The sequence below is a fragment of the Micromys minutus genome (genome assembly GCF_963924665.1).
Source record: "Micromys minutus genome assembly, chromosome: 25".
NCBI lineage: Eukaryota > Metazoa > Chordata > Mammalia > Rodentia > Muridae > Micromys > Micromys minutus.
The window spans coordinates 4,509,102-4,529,456 of record NC_137960.1 but is presented as its reverse complement, the minus strand read 5'-3'; the positions used below and the strand labels follow the sequence as shown (position 1 = coordinate 4,529,456).

Sequence of the window (20,355 nt, the reverse complement as noted above, 5' to 3'; positions counted from 1 at the left end):
ACAAGTCCCTCTTGCTTTGAGGGTTCTCCTACCTGGAGGCTGCAGTAGACAGGAACAGCTAAGTACCTGAAGGTATCTTTTGCCTGTCACTGCCATGCTTCCAAGACATGGGAATATAAACATCCCCCAAGGAAAAACACATGGTGTGTGGGGGTGCAGGTTAACTTGGGAGTCACCTAGAAAAGCCACAGCCTTGTTCCTAAAGTTACATTTGCAGGCAGGCAGAGAACTGATGAGCTATGTTGACTATGATGATATATGATATAGCAAAAGCCACACAGCCAAACATATACAGCTTGGTCACAAACACCCTGCCCCTAATCACAGGCAGACCAAGGGATGGCAGAACTGAGTTTATTGGAGCACTCTAATACAGACGCTGGGGCTTGCCCATGGTGCTCTTGATGTACAAAGCCCGGACATTCTGCCAGTTCTTCTTTAGCAAGGACACCAAGAAATTGACAGCCAGGTGAATGTTGTAGACCAGTTCATCATCAGTCATCTTCACGTGGCCGACGGCAACAGCCAGACACAGCACCTGAGGAGGAAGGAGATCACCAGCTGAGCATGCTTGCATGTAGCATGCCTGTCCCCCTCTTCCCCTGGAGACTAGATTTCAAATTCTGGTTTAACACAGAACTACTCAAAAAGGTGCGGCGTGCTGGACACCTTCATTCTACCACGCCAAAGGAACCACATCTAGTTACTTCCAGCTTTCCACCATTAATGTCCCCCAGCCCAGACTGACCTTCTTCATCTGGAACTTGATTGTGGATTTCACCTCGTCCACCTTGGCCACCATGTTTTCATTGTGTGTCAGCAGGGAGGGGAACTTGCCAGCCTTGTTTAGGCCTGGGCCCAGGATACGTGGAATCTGCTTGATCAGAGACTCGGAGGCCAAAAAGGCATCATACTTCTTGGCTAGAACGAGTTATAGAGACTACTTAGGGCCAGGTCAGAAAGGCATTTTAAACAACCCTTTAAAACGAGAAAGCCACACTGCCTCCTCAGGCCTATGACCATTGAATAGCCATCTCCAAGGCCTTAAACAGGCCTTAGACCAGGGTGACCCACAATGCCTGGGTACCCAGCCCTCATGTAAGCCATTCACTGCAAGCCAGCATTTAAAGCACCACAAAATGTTAGAGATGAGGCCCAGCCATTTAGAGCACTGCTCCTCCACATGTCCGAATTCAGCTCCCAGCACCCACATGATGGCTCACAACCACCTGCCATGGGATCCGATGCCCTCTTCTGGTGTGTCTGAATACTGCCTAGCTCTCAGTGGACAAAAGGAGCCTGCCAGTGCCTGACCACTATATACCTAACCTACCACAGAGGCTAACATATCACAGACCCTTGCGACCTCTCCACAGGTTAGCACCAAAGCCCCCAAACCAAAAGCTGTGAGTCACCTACATACACCTGGGAAGTGAGAACCTCAACTGGTTGGCTGCTTCCATCTGGCCGGCGTTTGGGGGCATTTTCCTGATTGCCAACTGATGTGGCGCCACTCCTGAGCACGTGGTCATGGGCTGTGTAAGGCAACATCCTCCATCCCCCCAACATCAGGCCAGCTACACCTACCCAGCTTTTTGACCAACTTCTTGTTCTTATTAAGCTTCTTAAGCGCCTCGATGTCCATGTGGGGGATATCCACGGCCTTGGCTTCATCACAGTGCTGCTGGTCCCCCAGGACGCACACCGAGAACTTCGGGCGAGGGGTGGACTTAAGCCTGCGTTTGGGGGTGTGGGGGAGACAGAACAGGTCATGCCCGATGCCTGAGTTGCCGGAAGGAAGAAGGCTGAGGTAGCAGCAAGCCCCGAGTCTTACCCGGAGGTCTGTGCAACACTAGCCTGGCTTCTCAGGCTAGCCGGCGGGCTCGGCCGAGGCCTCCCCACGCCTCCCCTCTTGTTTTAAGACCCAGGGTGGGGGTCCGTCCAGACAGCCTGCCCGCAGCAGGGCTCCTGAACTACCCTGACACGTCAGTGGCCCCGTGCCCGCCTCGGGCTCGGCCAGAGCGGCACCGGAAGGCCACACGGGGACACTGAGGGGCTGGGTGGGGTCAGAGCGGTGCCAACCTGACGGTGCCCGAGAAACGTTTGTCCTTCTGAGGGTCGTAGTTCTTCAGGCTGATCTGCAGCTCCACGGTCTCCAGAAACCTAGGCGAGAGGGGCGCCGGTGAGCCCGGGGATGCTCGCCCTGGCCGGGGAGGCCCGCCCTGCCCCGGGAGGCCCACGCTTACTTGCGGCGCTTGCGCTGGTTCCCGTGCAGGACTTCCCGCACCGCCTCGTACAGGGTGTCGCGTGAGACTTTGCTGCTGTTGGGGAGAAGCGAGAGACCTCAGGGCCGGCCATGCTGGACCCCGAGCCGGATGACAAGCCCACGGCATGCCGAGAGAAGGCTCGCGACACGGGCAGCCGCCGGGAGAGCCTCCGAGGCGGGCTGCAGGGCGTCCGCGGGACAGCTGGGCGCACGGATGGCGGCGGATAGCGCCCCGGTAACTACCTACCTCATGGCTGCTGCCGCCGCGGAAACCGGAAAAGAAGGCAGAGGGTTCTGCGCATGCGCTCAAATAGTGCTCGTGTTCCCGCGAGAATTGCTTGTTCCGCCGCACGTCCCGCGTTTAGCCGAGCGGGAGAAGCGCTCCTGTTTGTGGCCGCTGGGGGGCGCCACCACGCGGCTGCAACGAGAGAACGGCAGGCGAGTTCTGCATAGGGACTGGGGCCGAAGCTGGGGCATCGCGATCGGATTTCTCCCTGGTGTCTATCTTCTGCCTGCCCCGTGTCTTCCACAGTCACCAGCGGAACCGTTCTCCTCCATCGCCTAATTTGGTGATGAGCCCCGAAGAGGCACTGGGCAGCTGCCCCCTCTAGCCCGTGCATTGTGCAATAGGCCAGCCACAGCATGTGGGCAGAGGCACGGACGACAGGAATAGCTCCGGGAAATGATCCTTGCTGAGATCTGCAGAACTGGCAAGCGTCTTGTGACTAGATTAGGATCAGATGTGCCTCATTTAAGCGTAAGCCTCCACCTGGGAGAAGGCGCCCACCAGTCTGCCGCGGCCATCTGTATAAACCGTTCCTGATTCAGCCTCTAGGCTGGATGGACTTTGGACAAATGCCCCTTGTCTTTTCTCAATTAGTTGGCATTCCAAACAAAGTCGTTCTTGCCGCCTGACCCCAGGCTTTGCGGTTAATAGAGAGGCGCGGGGTCAGGGATCGTTTGCAGGGAGCCTCCAAATCCGGAGTGACTCATCCCGAGGTGTACTCCTTCAGGCAGCCCTCTCTGGGAAGGTGTCGTAGATGTGGCCAGCACCCACCATTTCCAGGGGGGGCAGACCTGAGAACGGTTCATCTCACCCAAGCACATCCACAGCACACATCAGGTAAAGAGGTTCACGCAGGGTCACAGTGGCAGGTAGGTTGGAGCATCAAGCGTCACCCACACTAAAGGCCTCCCTGGAACTCAAGACTTCAGAGGAAGCTGTGGTCTGAGAAACCTCGTTCCCCACCCACTGGAGGGCTGAGGTAGAATGCTGTCATCTCCTTTCTGGGGCTAATTTAGTCACATCAGTGTGGTGGATTTTTTCTTTGTGTAGCCCTGAAATTGGGCATCCACCTGCCTCTGTCTCCTGAGTCCCGGGATTAAAGCTGTGTGCTGAATGTTGAGTACCTGCTCAGGTGCTGTGGAAACACAGATGTCAAACAGGTCTGCAGCACACCCCAGTGCTTTCTCTGCTCCCCTCAGCCCACAGTAGCTTAGACACCCCTCAGATCCCAGCTCAGACAGCTGAAGACAGCTCAGTGGGGCGGCACTAGCCCAGCAGGCTTAAGCCTCTGGGGTCCGGGCACAGCACTAAAACAAAAGCTATGGGTCCCAAGCCAGGGTGCTACATCCCTGACAGACCTGCTGTGACAGGAGGGGTGGGGGTAGGTGAGAGACTGAAGGGGGTTCAAGTGTCTATACCTCATGGGTACGTGGACCCGTTTAAGAACATGGGTGCTTGTTTGTAAGTTCTTTGTATCTGACACGTGTATGTTTATACACACTAGTGCTGTACATGCGTGAGCACTCTGGGACAGGAACATGCCACCGCACACACATAGAGGTCAGAGGACAACCGCGGGGGGCCAGTTCTTGCCTTCCATTTTGTGTCAGGTTAAACTGCCCTGCAACTTTGAGGAAGACTCTCCTGCCCCCACCTCCAGCCACACCCACAAACTTTTTTGAGCCAGGGTCTCTCTCACATAGCTCAGGCTGGCCTTAGACTCTGTGCAGTTGAAGATAACCTTGAACCCCGGTCCTCCTGCCTCTGTCTGATGGCTGGGCTGACGGGTGAGCCACCAAGTGTGGGTGAACTTTGTTTTTATTAAGAACTATTACAAAATTACTCGGGTGAGAAACAAAACGGAGGGGGTCACAACATACACATGAGCACTAAAGATTCACCCCGGAAGCCCAGCTTTCCCAGTTCACCAGCCACCGCCCCCTCATCCTCCACAGCCCCTGTATCATGATGTTGTCAGGAGTGGTAGCCAGGGCCCCCTCTCCGCTCTTTGTGGAGTCAAGATGGCCTCTGCACAGCCCAGGGTGTTGGACAAGAGGTAGCTGACTACTGAGTTTAGGTTGCACTCTGAGGCAGGAGGTCAGGGCGGCGTGTCCTTGTGGGTGGTCAGCGGGCCAGATGCCTCAGCGCTGCCTGCAGGGACTTTTTCAGGAAGGTGGTGTTGGGCTGTAGGGCCACAGCCAAGTCTAGGCTGTGCTGTTCTGTGATCTAGAGAGAAGGGATCCAGGTCAGGGCTGGAGCAGCCGCCTCCCCATCTCCCCAACACCACAGGGCCTTGTGAGCGGTAGAGTACAGAAGCGAGGACAGGGTCCTGAGAAACCAGACCCGTCCGTCTCGTGAGGTGATGCAAGCACCCCGAGGGCCTGGAGTTCTTTCTATCAGCTGTGGAGCTCGGAGCAGGCCTCGCAGCCTCACCAGCACTCACGGCCCTCCCAGGCTACAGATGAGATTTTCGGGACACTCCTGTGACCACGCGATCTTTCTGGCCTATTCCTGTGTCTCTATGGGGCTCAGAATCTCAGGTCTCCAACCCCAACTCCTGGACGAAGACAGGGGCAAAGTCCTGATGCCTCTGGAGGACCCAGGGGTACCACAGCACAGAGGTTCTGATTCCACTCTCCTAGGATCATGGGATCAACAAACTGTGTGATGAGCCCACCTTAGTTGTCAGCCTCACACAGCTGGGAGAAGAGGGAGCCTCAGCTGAGGAGCTGCCTGTATGCACACTGCCTATGGGGCATGTTTGTGTTGCTAGGTAACATGTAAGGTCTCAGCCTATCTTGGGCAATGCTACCCCTGACCAGGAGGTTCTGGATTGTATAAAAAAGTAAGCTAAACCCAGCATAGTGGCCTAGGCCTTTAACCCCACCACTCAGGAGGCAAAGGCAGGAGGGTCTCTGAGTTTGAGGCCAACCAAGTCAGCATAGAGAATTCAGGCTAGCCTGGTCTACAGAAGTCAAGCTAACCAAAAACACAGAGCCTAGCAAGCAGGAAATCCTGGGTTCTATCCCCAGCACCGCATAAACCAGGCCACAGTAGTGGACCCATGTAATCCTAGCCTCAGGAGCTGGAGACAGGAGGGTCAGATGTTCATGGTCATTTGGGCTGCATAGCAAATCACCCTGGGCTACCTGAGATCTTATCTAAATGAAGAGCTCCCCAGCCCATGACCACACAGGGCCTTCTAGGACAGGCTGCTAGGTCTGCGCCAGTGAGGTGGCTCAGAGGTGAGGGTGCTTGCTGCCAAGGCTGGCTACCTGGGTTTAATCCCTGAGACCCACATAATGGAAGGAAAAAACAAATTTCTGAAAGTTGTCCTCTGGCCCCTGCATGTACACACAACAAAATACGCAAATTAAAATGCAACTTTGAAAACAAGAGGGCTGGAGTGATGGCTCAGAGGTTGAGAGCACTGACTGCTCTTCCAGAGGTCCTGAGTTCAATTCCCAGCAACTACATGGTGGCTCACAACCATCTGTAATGAGACCCAGTGTCCACTTCTGGCCTGCAGACATATATGCAGGTGGAATGCTATATATTTAATAAAACTTAAAAAGAAAACTAGAAATGGGGGCTGGAGAGATGGTTCCACAATTAAAATCCTCCTCTAGAGGAATTATATTTGGTTCCCAGCACCCACATGGTGGCTCACAGCTGTTAACTCTGGCTTCAAGTAATCTGATGCCCTCTTCTGGCCTCCAGGGGCACTGCATGCACATGGTACACATACACATCTACCTAAAATTAATAAATTAATTACATTGGAACTAAAAATAAATCTGGGCATGTCCGTATGACTGGTAACCCCAATGCTGGGGGTTTAGGAGACAGGAGGGTCCCTAGGCTCACTGGTCAGCCTGGCCAGGCAGAGAGCTTGGCTTGGTGGGAAAGCATGCCCGTACAACGGGAGCTGACGGCGTGAGGGCTGATGCATAGGACAGGCTGGGGGCGCGCAGTCTCCGAGGGCTTTGCACAGTGCCTCGCCCCAGCTGCCACAGGCCCTCACACCGTTAGCTACAAGGAGCTACTTGCAGACCAGAAGGTCAGACCTGGCTCTCGGTGTTTTGGGATGGGGGTGAACCTCTCTCATTACACGGACTGGCCTTACATTTGCTATGTACAGAGCTTGGCTTTGAATTTTTAAAAAAAAGAGAGAAAAGAGACTGTCATGTATTCAAGGCTGGCCTTGAACTTCTGATCTTCCTGCCTCAGCCTGCTCCATACATTTACCACCCCATCACAATCCCCAATATGGCCTAGCTGCCTCCTCCTTTGTCACCAGATGCCTGTGCCAACTCCTCCCAGGCACGATGGCTGGAGACAGGGTCAGCATGCTGGGCTCTTCCCAATGCCCCACGTGCTACCACCAGCGATCCCGGCTGGACGAGCCCCTGCTGGCACTCACGCTGGCTTGGTACTTCGTCATCACTGTCAGCATCAGCTTGGCATAGGCCATGGAGGTGGTGGCCGCCGGCCCCTCTTTGCAGAGCCTCTGCATCAAGACACTGAACACCTCAGAGGTCATTTCTACCTGCATGCATTGAGACACGGGACAGCGTCAAATCCAGCTCCATCTCCTGACGGGTAGCTGAACAGAATGCTCTAGAATGTTCCTTCACAAACACAAGGATTGGAAGTCTTGGTCCCAGGGCGAGGTGCTCGGAGGTGGGGTTTGGCTAAAGGGGACAGAGGTAATCAGGCCTCTGTTCTCTCTCTGCTTCTCGGCTGCCATGACCAGAGCAGCCTACCCGTCACACACTCCTTCCACCATGATGGGCCTCACAGAGGTCTAAGAGCAATGGATCCAGTAACAGTTCGAAGCCTCTCAAGTGTGGACACAAGCCAGCCTTTCTTTCTGCTGTTTACCTTAGGCATTTTGTCCTAGCTAGAGAAAGCTAACACACCAAGTTGTCTCCACAACTGGACAACACAGCTCAACTGAAGACTGTGAAGATTAGCACGAGCTGGCACGAGCTGACACGAGCTAGCACGAGCTGGCAGATACAGGTCTCACGGAATAGCAACTGTCTTTGCCACAGCTCAGTCAGGGCCACGGGAGCCAGTGACTCTAGTCTGCCCCAGTAGTTTAAGCCAGGCTGCAGTGAGGTTCTGAGGGGCACCGCCAGCTCTTCGTGTTAATGGCGGACCACTAGCACCAGGTGGCAGTCAGCACTTCGCACCTGCCACCTTGAAATCTCACCACACCGTTGTCCCTACACTCAGATCAGGAGACCTGGGCATAAGCAGCCACGGCCAGTCACTGTGATGCTCCGGCTTTATCTGCCAATTTGATGGATTTAGAATCGCCATGGAAAAACATCTCTGGGTGTGTCTACCATCCCCAGTAGGGTTCCACTGAAGGAAGGTCCTCCTTGAATATAGGTACCACCACCCCACGGGCTGGGGACCCGACCAGCATGCAGGGAACCCTGGGTCACATAAAATATGGCATGGTAACCATGGTAACCCATAGCATGTACGAAGTTTAAGCTCAAACTCCACGTGGACACACAAAAAGCAGATACACGAAGCCAGGGCTGGTGAGCTTCAGCCCCCGTGAGAAGGGGGCTAGTTTAAGGGTCTAAGCAGCCAATGTGAGCACGGCCCTGACGGTGCTGTTTCTCTGAACCAGCGAGAGCCAGCCCCAGGCCGGGGAGTCTGATGCCTCAGACGTCAGAGGAACATTGGGCTTGGCTCCTGTTGAGTTTTTACACTTGTGACTCTAACCTTGTGTGGTGCGGCACACCTGTAGTCCCAGCATGAAGAAGAATGACCGGGAGTTCAAGGTCACCCCTCCACCGCATGGGGGTTCTCCAGATTGGGCCACGTGAGAGAGAAGGGGAGAAGCCCCAAGGCAGGTGCTACCAGATGACAGGGCTAGTTGCCCAGGGGTAAGCTGTCTGTCCCTGCCTGACAGGGTCAGTGACACAGGTATAAGGCAGCGGCCTGCTTGCCTAGCCGCGAAACCCAGAGTCTCTCGAGGCAGTGTACTCACGTGCCGCTCCAGGAGCGCCTGCAACACCAGGAACGTCTCTTCCCTCCAGACCAGCTCCAGGACCTGCCTGCAAGGAAGACGCCACTCAGGCCTGTCTGCCAACAGCCTGACCGTAGCAGCTGCAGACCCCGGAACCACCCTGGGTTCAACCTCAGGCTTTATCCCCACACTGTCTGAGCGTGGAAGCCACACAGGACCGGAAGCTAAGTGGTCAGTGAGCAGGGGCTGGCATCATCTGAAGCTACTACCCCACCCCCACTATGTTTTTTTTTAAAGATTTATTTATTTATTTTATGAGTACACTGTAACTGTCTTCAGACACACCAGAAGAGATCATCTGATCCCATTAGAGATGGTTGTGAGCCACCATGTGGTGGCTGGGAATTGAACTCAGGACCTCTGTTAGAGCAGTCAGTGTTCTCTCCAGTCCCCTGGCCCTGATTTTTGATTTTTTGGTTTGTTTTTTCCCCCTTTGAAAAAAGACACACAAAGAAAGATAGGTGTTCTAACACTCAGAAGGCAGAGACAGGCAGGTCTCTGAGTTCAAGGCCAGCCTGGTCTATAGAGTGAGTTTCAGGACAGCCAGGGCTGCACAGAGATATCCTGTCTCGGAAATCCAAAAAAGACCTACTCTGTAGCCCAGGCTGGCCTAGAACTCAAAGCGATCCTCCTGCCTCGCTTCCTCCTGAGCGTCGAAACTTGATACAGGAGCCATCAAAGCTCCCAAGCAAAGTTTCTATTTTTCATCTGGCTGTGGGATCTGTCTGTTTACTTCGGGGTCCAGCATGTGGGTTCTGAGAGTCAGACCCATGGTGTCAGACTTGGCTGCACAGTTACCCCCAGTGAGTCCACTCTCCAGCCTGACTTTGTATTTTGTTTCCAAGATTTTTTTTTAATTATGCGTGGTTGTCTCACCTAAGTTCAGGTGACCAAGAAGGCAGCTAGTGTCAGAGGTCCTGGAGCTAGTTACAGCCACCTGACGTTGATGCTAAGAGGCAAACCTGGCTCTTCTGCAAGAACGTACTCGGGCTGGAGAGAAGGCTCAGCAGTTAAGAGCACCAACCTTCCAGAGGTCCTGAGTTCAATTCCCAGCAACCACATGGTGGTTCACACCCATCTGTAATGGGATCCAGTGTCCTCTTCTGGTGTGTCTGAAGAAGCAAGTGTGCTCACATACATGAAATAAATAAAAACAAAACAAAACAAAAAAAAAAAAAAAACCAGCATCTGCTGATGGTCCCCTGGGCCCCTATATCTGTGCTTATGAAACAATGTACCCCAGGCTAGCCCCAAACTTGCCACGTAGTCAAGACTAGCCTTAAACTCCTGATCCTCCTGCCTCTATGTCCCAAGGGAAGGATTACAGGCCTACACCACTAATGCCTAGCCACTCTTTGGTTCTACTACCTAAATTTAATCCCAGTTTTGAGCACAGACATACCAGAAATATTACATGTATTTTGTACTAAACATGTGCTCTCCCACTGAGCCACACCAACGTCTGATTTTCTGGGAACTCACGGTACGCACTACCACACAGACTACCTAGAAAAATTCCAGAGAGCCACTACTAGGCTCAGAGGCAAGGAGTGAAGCCTGTGTGCCTTGCAATCCCAGCATGTGGAAGGTAGATGGTGGGAGTCTAGGGCTAGCCTGGGCTACATAAAACCCCGATTCGGAAATAAATGAGTAAATATAAACAAACGAACAAGCTTGAGTTAATAAACAAGGTCAAGACTGAACACGCATCTGACGCTGGCAGCGTTTTTAACCACTGCAGCCCGTCCTGGTCAAGCTGAGCTACTTCTTAGAGGGATCACATGCAGAGAAACTGGAGAAGATGCCCGGCATACCACCCAACATGGGCACCAGGCAGGTTCAGACCCAAGTGCCAAGGTGGGCGTGCATACGTGTGTGCATGCACGGTGCTAGGGGTGGAACTGTGGCCTCACACGGGCTTGGCCTGGGGAGGAAGCGGCCTGAGGTTAGCATTGAAGCTTGCACACTCACCCCAGAATCTGGATCTGCACATCTGGCTCCAGGGACTCATCCTTTACAAGGGAGCACAGTAACTCTATCTGTGTGGGACCTGGGTCAGAGACAGGAGAGAGGGCTGGAGGCAGGAGGCTGCCAGAACAGGATGCCCAATATCTGGGAAGGAACTGGTTACTCACTGAACCCCCCAACTCCCAGCAGGTCCCTTGTGGTGAAGTGTGCTGGGCACAGAGGGCCGGCCTGGGGCTGGTTCTGCATGTACCTACGCCTGGGTCCTGGAGCAAGGGACAGAAGACAGCCCTGCAGACAGCGTAGGTGTACTTCGCACAGAAGGAGATGAGGGTGACTCTGAGAAGCCTGGAGGCAGAGGACGGCAGGGAGAGGATCTAGTCACAAGGGAGGGGACAAAGTCACGTCTTCCCTTCAGGACTGTTTTCTCTCACACACATTTTGAATGGCAATCCATGTTCTGGAGGAAAAGCCAAGGGTCTGTATCTATCTAGGGTCACAATGGCTCCCAAACCTGAAAGCCCCCTCTGGGGCCCAGGAGGGAAGAAGTGTAAGGACATAGAGCCAGAAGCTCACCCCTCTGCCCCTCTCCCAACTCCCTTCCCGAGGACTCAGAGGATCCCCATTATCCCTGGCCTTCCGGTGCCCACCCGGTCAAGGAAGAGGCTCCTGGCCAGCACAGAGGCATTGCTGATGCTGAGGGCTGGAGTGAGACCCAGCAGGTGGCCGCAGAGCTGCAGGAGGCCTCCGTCAGGGAGCTGGGGGAGCTGCAACCGGCTGCATAGCAACTCCATCTAGGTGGGGGACACCCAGGGCACTCAGCTGCCTCTGCTAGGCTACAAGCCCAGTGGGCAACAGGAAGGGCGGACAAGGACATGAGGGGAGGGGACGCAGCACAGAGGGGGAGATGCTACAGTGGGGGGAGCTGAGGACTGAGAAATGACTCAAGGTAACCCTCCTGGAGAGAATGCAATGGGAGGTGGGAAATAGGCAGGAGCAGAGGTGACCTCAGGGCAGGGCCTGTCTCACCTGGCTGGGACTACACTCATGAAGAAACTGCAGGTCCACTGGAGGCTCCTCTGGCCACTCCAGCCCCTGGGAAGGCAAATCCTACATGAGGGCCCGGGCTGGCAGAGTGCTTTGTGACAGCTCACAGAGCCTGCCCTTGGAAGGCACTCCCAGAGGACTTCCCGAGGGATGATGGCCTGTCCAAACTTGGCCCTGTAGTGTCTGTCCGATCTCCCTCCTACCCAGCCCCGCACCAGGCTCCGTGATCTGGGGCTTCCCTGGGCATGTCTACGGTACAGAGAGAGGCCGGGAGAAGGGCTGTGGTGGACGGGGAGAGCCGGTCACCTCCTGGAAGGCCTTCAGCAGCTGCTGCAGCCTGGGCATCTGGTCCTGTGGAGGAGAGCACAGTCAAGGGAGATCTGTAGTGCAGCCGGGCCTCTCCACTCCTCTGCGGGAAACACCTAGGGCCAGAGCTGGAGACCTGGGTTCAGCTCCCAGCACCCACACTGGGCTCTGGGAGACCTGGCGCCCTCTTCTGGCCTGGATGGACACCACATGCATGTGGTTCGAGGACAAGCAGGCACAGGCATAAGATAAACAAAACCTCTAAAGGGCTGTGAGGGCAGAGCAATGGGCAAAGGCGTCTCAGAAGAAGCAGGTATGTGCCGCCTCCATCTTACAAGATATCTAGAGCAGGCCTGCGCCGCCCGGCCCACTGATGTCTTCTCGGCATCCAACCTCAATGGGGTAGGTAGAGCCGGCATGGGCTGGCTGGTTCTTGGCATGACTCACACTACCAGGGAGAGCAGGAGCTGAACCCTTCCACCCCACACCCTAGATCATCTGGACAGCTACTTCCTGCTTCTAATCACTCCCTCCTCAGCCCCATCAGTCTGGGGAGGGGAAGCCACACTCCTTCCACCCTCCACCCCTCATCCCTGGTCCACCTAATACAGAGAGGTCCCTGCTGGGAAACGTGTCTCAACCAGCTTCCCGACCACAGTACCTGGACAACTTTGGGCAACTCCATGCTCTCAGCTGGACCCTTGACCTCTACGCCTGGGCCAGTCTCCGGAGCCTCTTCAGTATCAGACAACACACCTCCTGCATCTGACGCCGATTCTGATGACTCCAGCTTGGGTCTCTCTTCTCGTTCCCTTTTTTCCACCATCTCCTCCTCCTCCTCACAATCCCGGAACCTTTTAGGGGATCTCTCTGACTCAGGGCTGGCAGCCTCTTCCTCTGGCCCTTTCCTCCGTTTCCCACAAAGCTGTGAGAGTCTGTCCTCTTGTTCAGGATGTGGACCCGGGGCCAGTTTCAGCCCCCTGCCGCCTTGGCCCAGCCGCCTGCACAGGTCTCCGAGCTGTGACTGACAGCTTCCGGTCAATGGAGAGGATCCCTCCACAGAGACTCCAACCCCCACATCCCTTCTCAGCAGCTCCCTGAGGGCGTCGAACCAGGCATCAGGGGCAGATGCTGTGTCCTGCTGGTCGAGCTGCAGCAGAGAGCGGAGACCGCCCTCAGGTAAGGAGGGTCGAACAGCCAGCAGCAGGGTCATCAGGTTCTTGCGGCATACCCCAGGCAACCGTAGCAACAGGGACACCCTAAGAACAATCAAAGGACTTTTGTTCTCCGGGTTGGGGGATTTTTGCTATATAATCCAAGCTAGTCTTGACCCCTCAAACCTCCTGTTTTAGCACCCTAAGTGCTAATTACAGGCATGTACCATACTGGTTGGGGCAGACCGGCTAGGGAGTCGAACACTGAGGCAGGGAACAGCCAGGGACTAGATGGTGGTACCCTAAGAGTTGCTGAGGCTAGGTGGCCAGATCTGGTGGCACATGCTCTTAACCCCAGCACTTACAAAGCTAAGGCAGACAGATCTCTATGGACTTGAGGCCAGCCAGAACTAAACAGTGAGACCCTGTCTCCAAAAAAAAACAGCCAAGAGTTGCCGAGGACGGAGGGGTCAGTAGTCAAGACACCTGACATGCACCAGGCCCTGTTCTTAAACCTCTGGACCAGAAAGGGCGTCACAGAGCCAATGGGACAGGAAGCAGAGGGAACTTGATAATAACCCTTCATTTCACCCTTTGGAGCTCCTAAGGGGCCAGCTGCTGCAAGTAACCCTGGCTTCCCCAGGCACCATTCATTTAGCTCTCTAAGATTCTTCTGAGGTAGCAGTCCGGAGCCAATGTGAGCAGAACCAAATGACCCTGTCTTTGAGTCTCCCCGTGTCAGTATCATCACACAGAGGTGTCTAGCATGTGAGGATAAAAGAGAAAAATTTTTTTCCTTCTTTTTTTGTGACAGGATTTCTCTGTGTAGCCCTGGCTGTCCTGGAACTCGCTCTGTAGACCAGGCTGGCCTTGAACTCACAGAGATCAGCCAGCTTCTAGTTTTGCTAGCCTGTGCTTCCTCCTGTCTAAGATTCCTGATGGCTGAAATCAGGCCCTATACTGTATATGGCTTGGATTTTAAACACCGGTGCCCACTTGACATAGCTACACCTGTATTGGAGATGCTTTAGTATTATTTTTACAGTCGTCCTGCCTCTGCCTACCAAGTACTATTACCAGCGTGCACCACTTCAACCTGCCTTTTACTTTTTCTTTAAATTTTTTTATTCATGAGTACACCCTACAGCCACCATGTGGTTGTTGGGAATTGAACTCAGGACCTCTGGAAAAGCAGTCAGCTATCTCTCCAGCCTCGGCCTTTTATTCTTATGAGACTGAGTCTCACTCAGTCACCCCGGAACTCAAGAGATGCGCTTGCCTCTGCCTCCTGAATGCTGAAGTTAAAGCCATGCACTCGGCAACTGCAGATGGAAGCACGCAAACAAAATCGTCCTGCACTTAGAATTCTGCCTGACGAAATGCGTGTCTCAGCCCACACAGCCTATCACCGAGGAAATGGTTGCATGAGTTCGAGTCTAACCTAGGCTAGATAGAACCATGATTCAATTACGCAAATAAGCAGGAAGGAGGTGGTGGGGACCACGAGCGGGGACTCACAGCTCCAGGCGGCCGTCCGGGCCCCTCACTTCGGGCTCTGTGCGACCCAGCGCCTCCAGGAAGCCATCCCAAGGGAAGTGCTCAGCGCGGCGGCCTAGGGCGCGCAGAACCCCCAGCCCGCGCCCCGCGCCCTCCGGCCCTGCCTGCAGCGCCTGCAGTAGGAGGCGGGCGGGGGCCTCCAGGGTCGCCCAGGGCGCCGCCCCGGCCGGGGCCACGGTGTGCGACACCGGTGTCGCCAGCGCAAAGCCGACGCGCGGCGGCGAGCAAGACACGCGGGATCCGAACGGCCCTGAGCCCGCGCAAAGCGTCCCCGCGACTAGGAGCGCCAGAAGGGGCGGGGCCGGGAGGGGCGGGGTCGGAAGGGGCGTGATCACCGCGAAGGGGCGGGCCCCGTAACTAACCAGACCTGTAAGAGAGCGTTTGGGAAGGGGGCGGGGCGTGGGGGCGGGGCGAGAGGATCAGGAAGCAGTTTAACCCTCAGCAAAGTAAGAGAAGCCCGTGAAGGGGCGGGGCCAGTTCCAGCGACAGGAGCCAATCTGGTCCGCGCTTGATTTCTCCTTGTCTTTTTTTTTTTTTTTTAAGACCTATTTATTTATTATATATAAGTACACTGTAACTGTCTTCAGACACACCAGAAGAGGGCATCAGATCCCATTACAGATGGCTGAGAGCCACCATGTGGTTCCTGGGATTTGAACTCAAGACCTCTGAAAGAGCAGTCAGTGCTCTTAACCGCTGAGCCATCTCTCTAGACCCCTCCACGTCTTTTTTTTAATGTGTGTTTTTAAAAACTGTCTTATGTTTATAGTGATTTGCTTGTATGTATGTAAACGTCCCATGTCTGGTGCCCGCGGAGGCCAGAAGAGGGCGTCGGATGTTCTGGGTCTAGAGTTAGAGATGGCTGTGAATTTACTCGTGGAGTCTTAGCCACTGAGCCATCCCCTCCAGCTCCGTTTCCATTTTTTCTCTTTTCTGTGTATGTGTGTGCCTGTGTATATATATGTGGGCCACATGTGTGCGGGAGCCCTGGGAGGTCAGAAGAGAAAATTTCTTTGAAGCTTGAGTTACAGGCAGTTGAGAGTGCACGTGCCTGCTGGGAAACTCCAGTCTTTAGAAGTACAGTTAGCACTCTTAACCACTAAGCCATGTCTCAGATTCCTATCTCTCTGCATTTTTATTTTTAATCATGTGTATGGGGGGGGGGTAGGGTACATGTATGTGTGGTTGGGGGATATCTGTATGCGTATATGGTGAGTATGTGTTCTGAACCGTGGGTCCTCTGTGAGACGGCAATATGGCTTCTTAACTGATGAGACATCTCCCCAGCCACAAATTATCAAATATTTTGACTGTGACAGCTACTTTCAGGAAGAATGAAAGGGAGATAGGTTGAGAAGCCTTATAATAGAATGACCAGGCAAGATGAACCCGATAAAGTCCAGGTCAGCCTGTAGGGAGGTTGCTGCAGGAAGAGACAGGGCAAGGGCCCTGGGGCTGCAGGGAGTCTGGAGAGGGGATCAGAGAGGTCACCAGGCTTGAGGTCACACAGGGGACATTGGCTTTCTGCTCTGAATATCATGGGAAGCCAGGGCTGTATTTTTGACCTGATTTTGATTTGAGCCAAACTATTTATTTATTTCAAAGGAATGAGTTGGGAGAGATAAGGTCTTCCTGATTCACAAAGGGGGAGAAAAGGCAAAAAGACAAAAAAATCAAAACAAAACTAACCCAACTTTCTTCTAGTAACCTTCTTTCTCCGGTAAGTAGGCTGGAGCCAATTTCTGATGTTCCAGAGAGGAGCTGCGGGGGATATGGACCCTAAGAACGTCCCTCCCCCAAGCCTCAACCTAGACCTCACTCCCTGAGGTTTTGCATTTGAGCCATCTAGGCAGAAGTGGGTTCAGGTCCCAGGTTCAGAGAGGTCCAGGATGCTGTCCCCACCCTCTGAGGAATGTACAGTACAGTCTCCCAGAGGCCAAGAAAAGCAGATGCCCCTGGGAAAAAGGCTAAAAATGAAGTCTTCAGACGGCGTGGGGCAGCTCAGTTATATCCTCTACAAAACAGTAAAGTTTAAAAAAATTGAAAACTTGCAAAGCAGGTGAGGACCCTTCCTCACCGTAGAACTCCCCAATCCCAACACCCATGCCTCTCCACTTTCCCCCACCCCCAGCTAAGAAATTTTAGCTCACAGGAGTGGAGGTGTAGGGTTTGCAGCAAAGCCCCAGAGGGATTACTAGTCACCACTAAGATTTCCCACCCAGCGGGTCCTTCCCCTTCCCTCCCCTGTTCTTTTTTTTGTTTTTAAATTTTTATTTATTCTATGTATGGTGTGTCAGACACACCAGAAGAGGGCGTCAGATCCCATTACAGATGGTTGGGAGCCACCATGTGGTTGCTGGGATTTGAACTCAGGGCCTCTGGAAGAGCAGTCAGTGTTCTTAACCACTGAGCCACCTCTCCAGTCCCCTCCTCTGTTTTTTTCATGGCAGCTGAAAGCTAAGGTTCTCTCCCTGCCCCCCACCACAAAGTATAAGACCAAGGCCAGGGCACAATCTGGGAAGAGCACATCTTTCTCTAGGTTGCTGGTCTTTAGGAATGATGTTTGGCTCCACCACCATAAAGTAGAGAAAAAAAACCCAAAAGCCTTTGGTTTTAGCCCCAGCTGACTGGGGACAGACTCACAGGTAAGGTTGGGCAGGCTGAACACAACAGGATATTGTCACCTTGGGGTAGACATCATCTACATTGCTCACGTAACGCATTACATTTATGGTGGATATTTTAAAAATACTGGTTCTCATGAAAACTAGGCTGCCTGCCAATTTGGTAGGTCACTGAGCATGACCTGGAATTTCTGAGCCTCCTGCCTCCACCTCCCAAATACTGGGATGATGGGTGTGTACCCTCCCATCTAGGAGCGCACTGGAGGCTCGTGTCTGTTGGGCAATCACTGACTGAGCCCCAGCCCAGCCCCCATGGATACTGTATTACTTTTCTATTGGTGTGATAAAACACCATGACTGGGGGCTGGAGAGAGATGGTTCAGTGTTTATGAGCATCAGTTGATCTTCCAGAACGCCAGTGCACATAAGAATAAATAAATCTTTAAACAACAAACCAGAACCAAGACACCACATATAAGAAAGAGCTTAAATTGCAAGCCCAAGCAGAGAGCAAACTGGGAACTGCGCTTGGCTTCGAACCCTCAAAGCTGGTCCCTGCTGACATACTTCCTTCAACAAGACCACGCTTGCTTCCTGCCCCTATTTAAATAGTGACACCGCTTGGGGACCGGTGGCCGTGGGCTAGGGCGGGGAGGGGGACTGGTGTAAGGAGATTTAATCAGATTTGAAAAAGTCAGTGGCTTTTCCCGCTGGCAACCAGATCTGGCTGAAAGGCAGTAAAAGGGATGGACAAACCGCTTCAAGCCGTGTACTTCCAGAAGAAAAGGGCTCTCGAGTCTGGTGGGTGATGTTCTCCAGGTCACACACAGTCCCAAAGCGCGTGCTGTGTGTCGGAACAGGCGAGGATCCACCCCACCCCTTGTAGGGTTGGCGTTTTACCACCACCTTCCAGCAGGTGGCAGTGAAGCGCCTTGATGGAAACCCTTCTAGAACGCTGTCTGGGGCAGCGGAGCGGGGACCTTTCTCCTTTTTTTTTTTTTAATTTTTATTTTTTTCCCTCAACAAATTTTTACGAGTAACGTACAAGGACGGAATCCTCAGCTGTGCCTCTGTAGCCAAGTCAGAGCAGAGTATTATTGGGCTACGGGTGGCCTTAGCTGGTGCAGCTGCGGGCCGATGGAAGTTGAAGGATCAGGCCAGAGGGGGCTGTGAACACTGTGGTCAGCCTCCCGGAGGCCAGCTGGGTAGTGAGTGCGCGGAGGAGTTTGTCACAACAGTATTTCCTTAAAGACACGACAATACTGATGCAGGGCCCTCAGAGCACCCAGGTGGCAGCGGACTGCGCTTTCCTCTTTCAAACACTACAGCCAGGATGGCTCCATGAGGTGGCCCCACGGGAGCACTCGGGCTTCCCTTTCCTGGTCCCTACGTGACACCAGCCACATCAACACCTGTGCTGGAAGTCTCGGGTGGCTTCTGCTTTTGTTTTGTTCTGAGACAGGGTGTCATTACGTAGCTCTGGCTGGAACGTGCTGTGTAGATCAAACTGGCCTCAAGTTCTGCCTGCTTCTCTCGGCCTCCTAAGAGCCGGGGTTAAAGGCACACACCCACACATCTGTCTTTCTCTTTTTTTAATGTTTTGGTTTAATCTTTGGAGACATGGTGTCCTGTTGCTTGGGCTGGCCTCAAACTTGCCCTGTAACCAAGGACGACATTGGATTCCTGCCTTCTCCACGTGAATACTGGGATCACGGATCACGGCTAGCGCCACCACACTGGTGTGTGTGGGCATGGCCTGGAACCCAGAGCCTCATGGGAACTATGTCAGAACTCCGCCCACTGAGCCACACCCCCAGCCCTGAAATGTTGTGTGGTTTGCCTGCATGTATATGCATGTACCACTTGTGTGACGGGCATCTGCTGAGGCCAGAAGAGGGTGTTGGACTCCCTGGTACTAGTTATACAGACAGTTGTGAGCCACCATGTGGATTTGGGGAATTGAACTCAGGGCCTCTGGAAGAGTATCCTGTGCTTTTAAACACGGAGCCATATAGATTTAGATTGTTTTTGTTTTCTCCCCTGATCCTAACCTCCCTCCCCCCATTTTTAGACAGGGTTTCTCTGTGTAGCCCTGGCTGTCCTGGAACTCACTTTGTAGACCAGGCCGGCCTTGAACTCACAGAGATCTGCTTACCTCTGCCTCCATTTAATCCTTGGATTAAGGGCATGCGCCACACTGCCAGGCATGTGCCACAGAGGTCCCTTAAATGTTCCTCCACCTCGATCCGTTTGCTCTTCCAGGATCTTCCTTCTGAGTTGCTTCCCTCTTTGTCCCTCCTGGTGCCAGCTTGGGCCTGAACACTGGGGTTCAGGTTCCATTTGCTTCCTCAAGTTACTTAGACTGTGCCTCAGTTTCTTCCTCCATAGTTTGAGGAGAATAAGGCTTCTCACCTCACCCAGTGATGATAGGTGACCCCCCGCCCTCCACACCACAGGCCCTCATTACAGTTCTGGGATTGACACATCTTCAGAGCCTTCCAAACTAGGATACAAGTGACCGGTGACACCCACTTTAACCTCCGTCTGCCTGTGGCACCTTTATCTTCTCCTCCCAGAAGACCCTGCTCTCCCTCTGCCGTTCCCTGGGGAGCTCCTCCTCCCCACCTACACTTGCTTTTCCTCAGTTGCTGACCGGGTGCCATTGCGGTTCATAGGCAAGTCCAGGGCTGCAGGCTGACGGAGCCTTCGGGATGGCCAGGGGCTAGGAGGCCAGCACCCCCATTCCTCTCTCCCCTGATAGCCCTCCCACCCTTACTTGAGGATTCCCAGGGAGGAATGGCGCTCTTTAACTTCTGCCTTGTGCTCGGGCACCGCAGGCAGTGGGTGTGGTTGGGCAGGATGCCAAAGGCCCACATTTTATCCATAAGGACACCAAACACTGAATCCTGGCTGTTCCCTTCCCTGTTCTCACAGGGTGGCTCAGACGCTCTCCCAAATACAGTCCCAATACAGCCTCGGGTGGTACCTAATGTTCCTGAGCTCCCCACCCCCAGTTCCTAGAGGGCCAGTGGGCCATCTGCCCTGTCATCTCACCTGACCTCAGGATCACCTGCTTCTCAAGGCCGGAGGCTCAGCTA

At 53.8% G+C, this 20,355-nt stretch overlaps 2 protein-coding genes across 2 annotated transcripts; both read right to left on the bottom strand.

Moving 5' to 3' along the window:
• Window positions 1-340: 340 nt before the first annotated feature.
• Window positions 341-2,734, bottom strand: RPL10A (ribosomal protein L10a). The gene is made up of 6 exons (XM_080937765.1): window positions 2,514-2,734; window positions 2,247-2,321; window positions 2,083-2,163; window positions 1,588-1,736; window positions 749-921; window positions 341-538 (listed from the first exon to the last, which is right to left on the bottom strand). Exons 1-6 carry the CDS (start codon window positions 2,516-2,518, stop codon window positions 368-370), a joined length of 654 nt encoding a protein of 217 aa, XP_080793891.1. The 5' UTR covers window positions 2,519-2,734; the 3' UTR covers window positions 341-367.
• A 1,741-nt stretch (window positions 2,735-4,475) lies between these two features.
• Window positions 4,476-16,738, bottom strand: FANCE (FA complementation group E; the record flags this gene model as incomplete). Its single annotated transcript, XM_080937733.1, has 11 exons — window positions 4,476-4,778; window positions 6,976-7,101; window positions 8,566-8,632; window positions 10,576-10,654; window positions 10,823-10,946; window positions 11,220-11,363; window positions 11,599-11,664; window positions 11,923-11,967; window positions 12,584-13,181; window positions 14,595-15,000; window positions 16,711-16,738. The coding sequence occupies 11 exons, from the start codon at window positions 16,736-16,738 to the stop codon at window positions 4,677-4,679; spliced, it is 1,785 nt and encodes a 594-aa protein (XP_080793859.1). The 3' UTR covers window positions 4,476-4,676.
• Between the last annotated feature and the right edge of the window lie 3,617 nt (window positions 16,739-20,355).

Coding starts and splice junctions, on each gene's coding strand:
- RPL10A (XM_080937765.1), bottom strand. Junction 2,164..2,246: donor AACCAGCGCAAGCGCCGCAA/GTAAGCGTGGGC, acceptor CCTCTCGCCTAG/GTTTCTGGAGACCGTGGAGC. Junction 539..748: donor TCAAGTTCCAGATGAAGAAG/GTCAGTCTGGGC, acceptor CTTCCTCCTCAG/GTGCTGTGTCTGGCTGTTGC.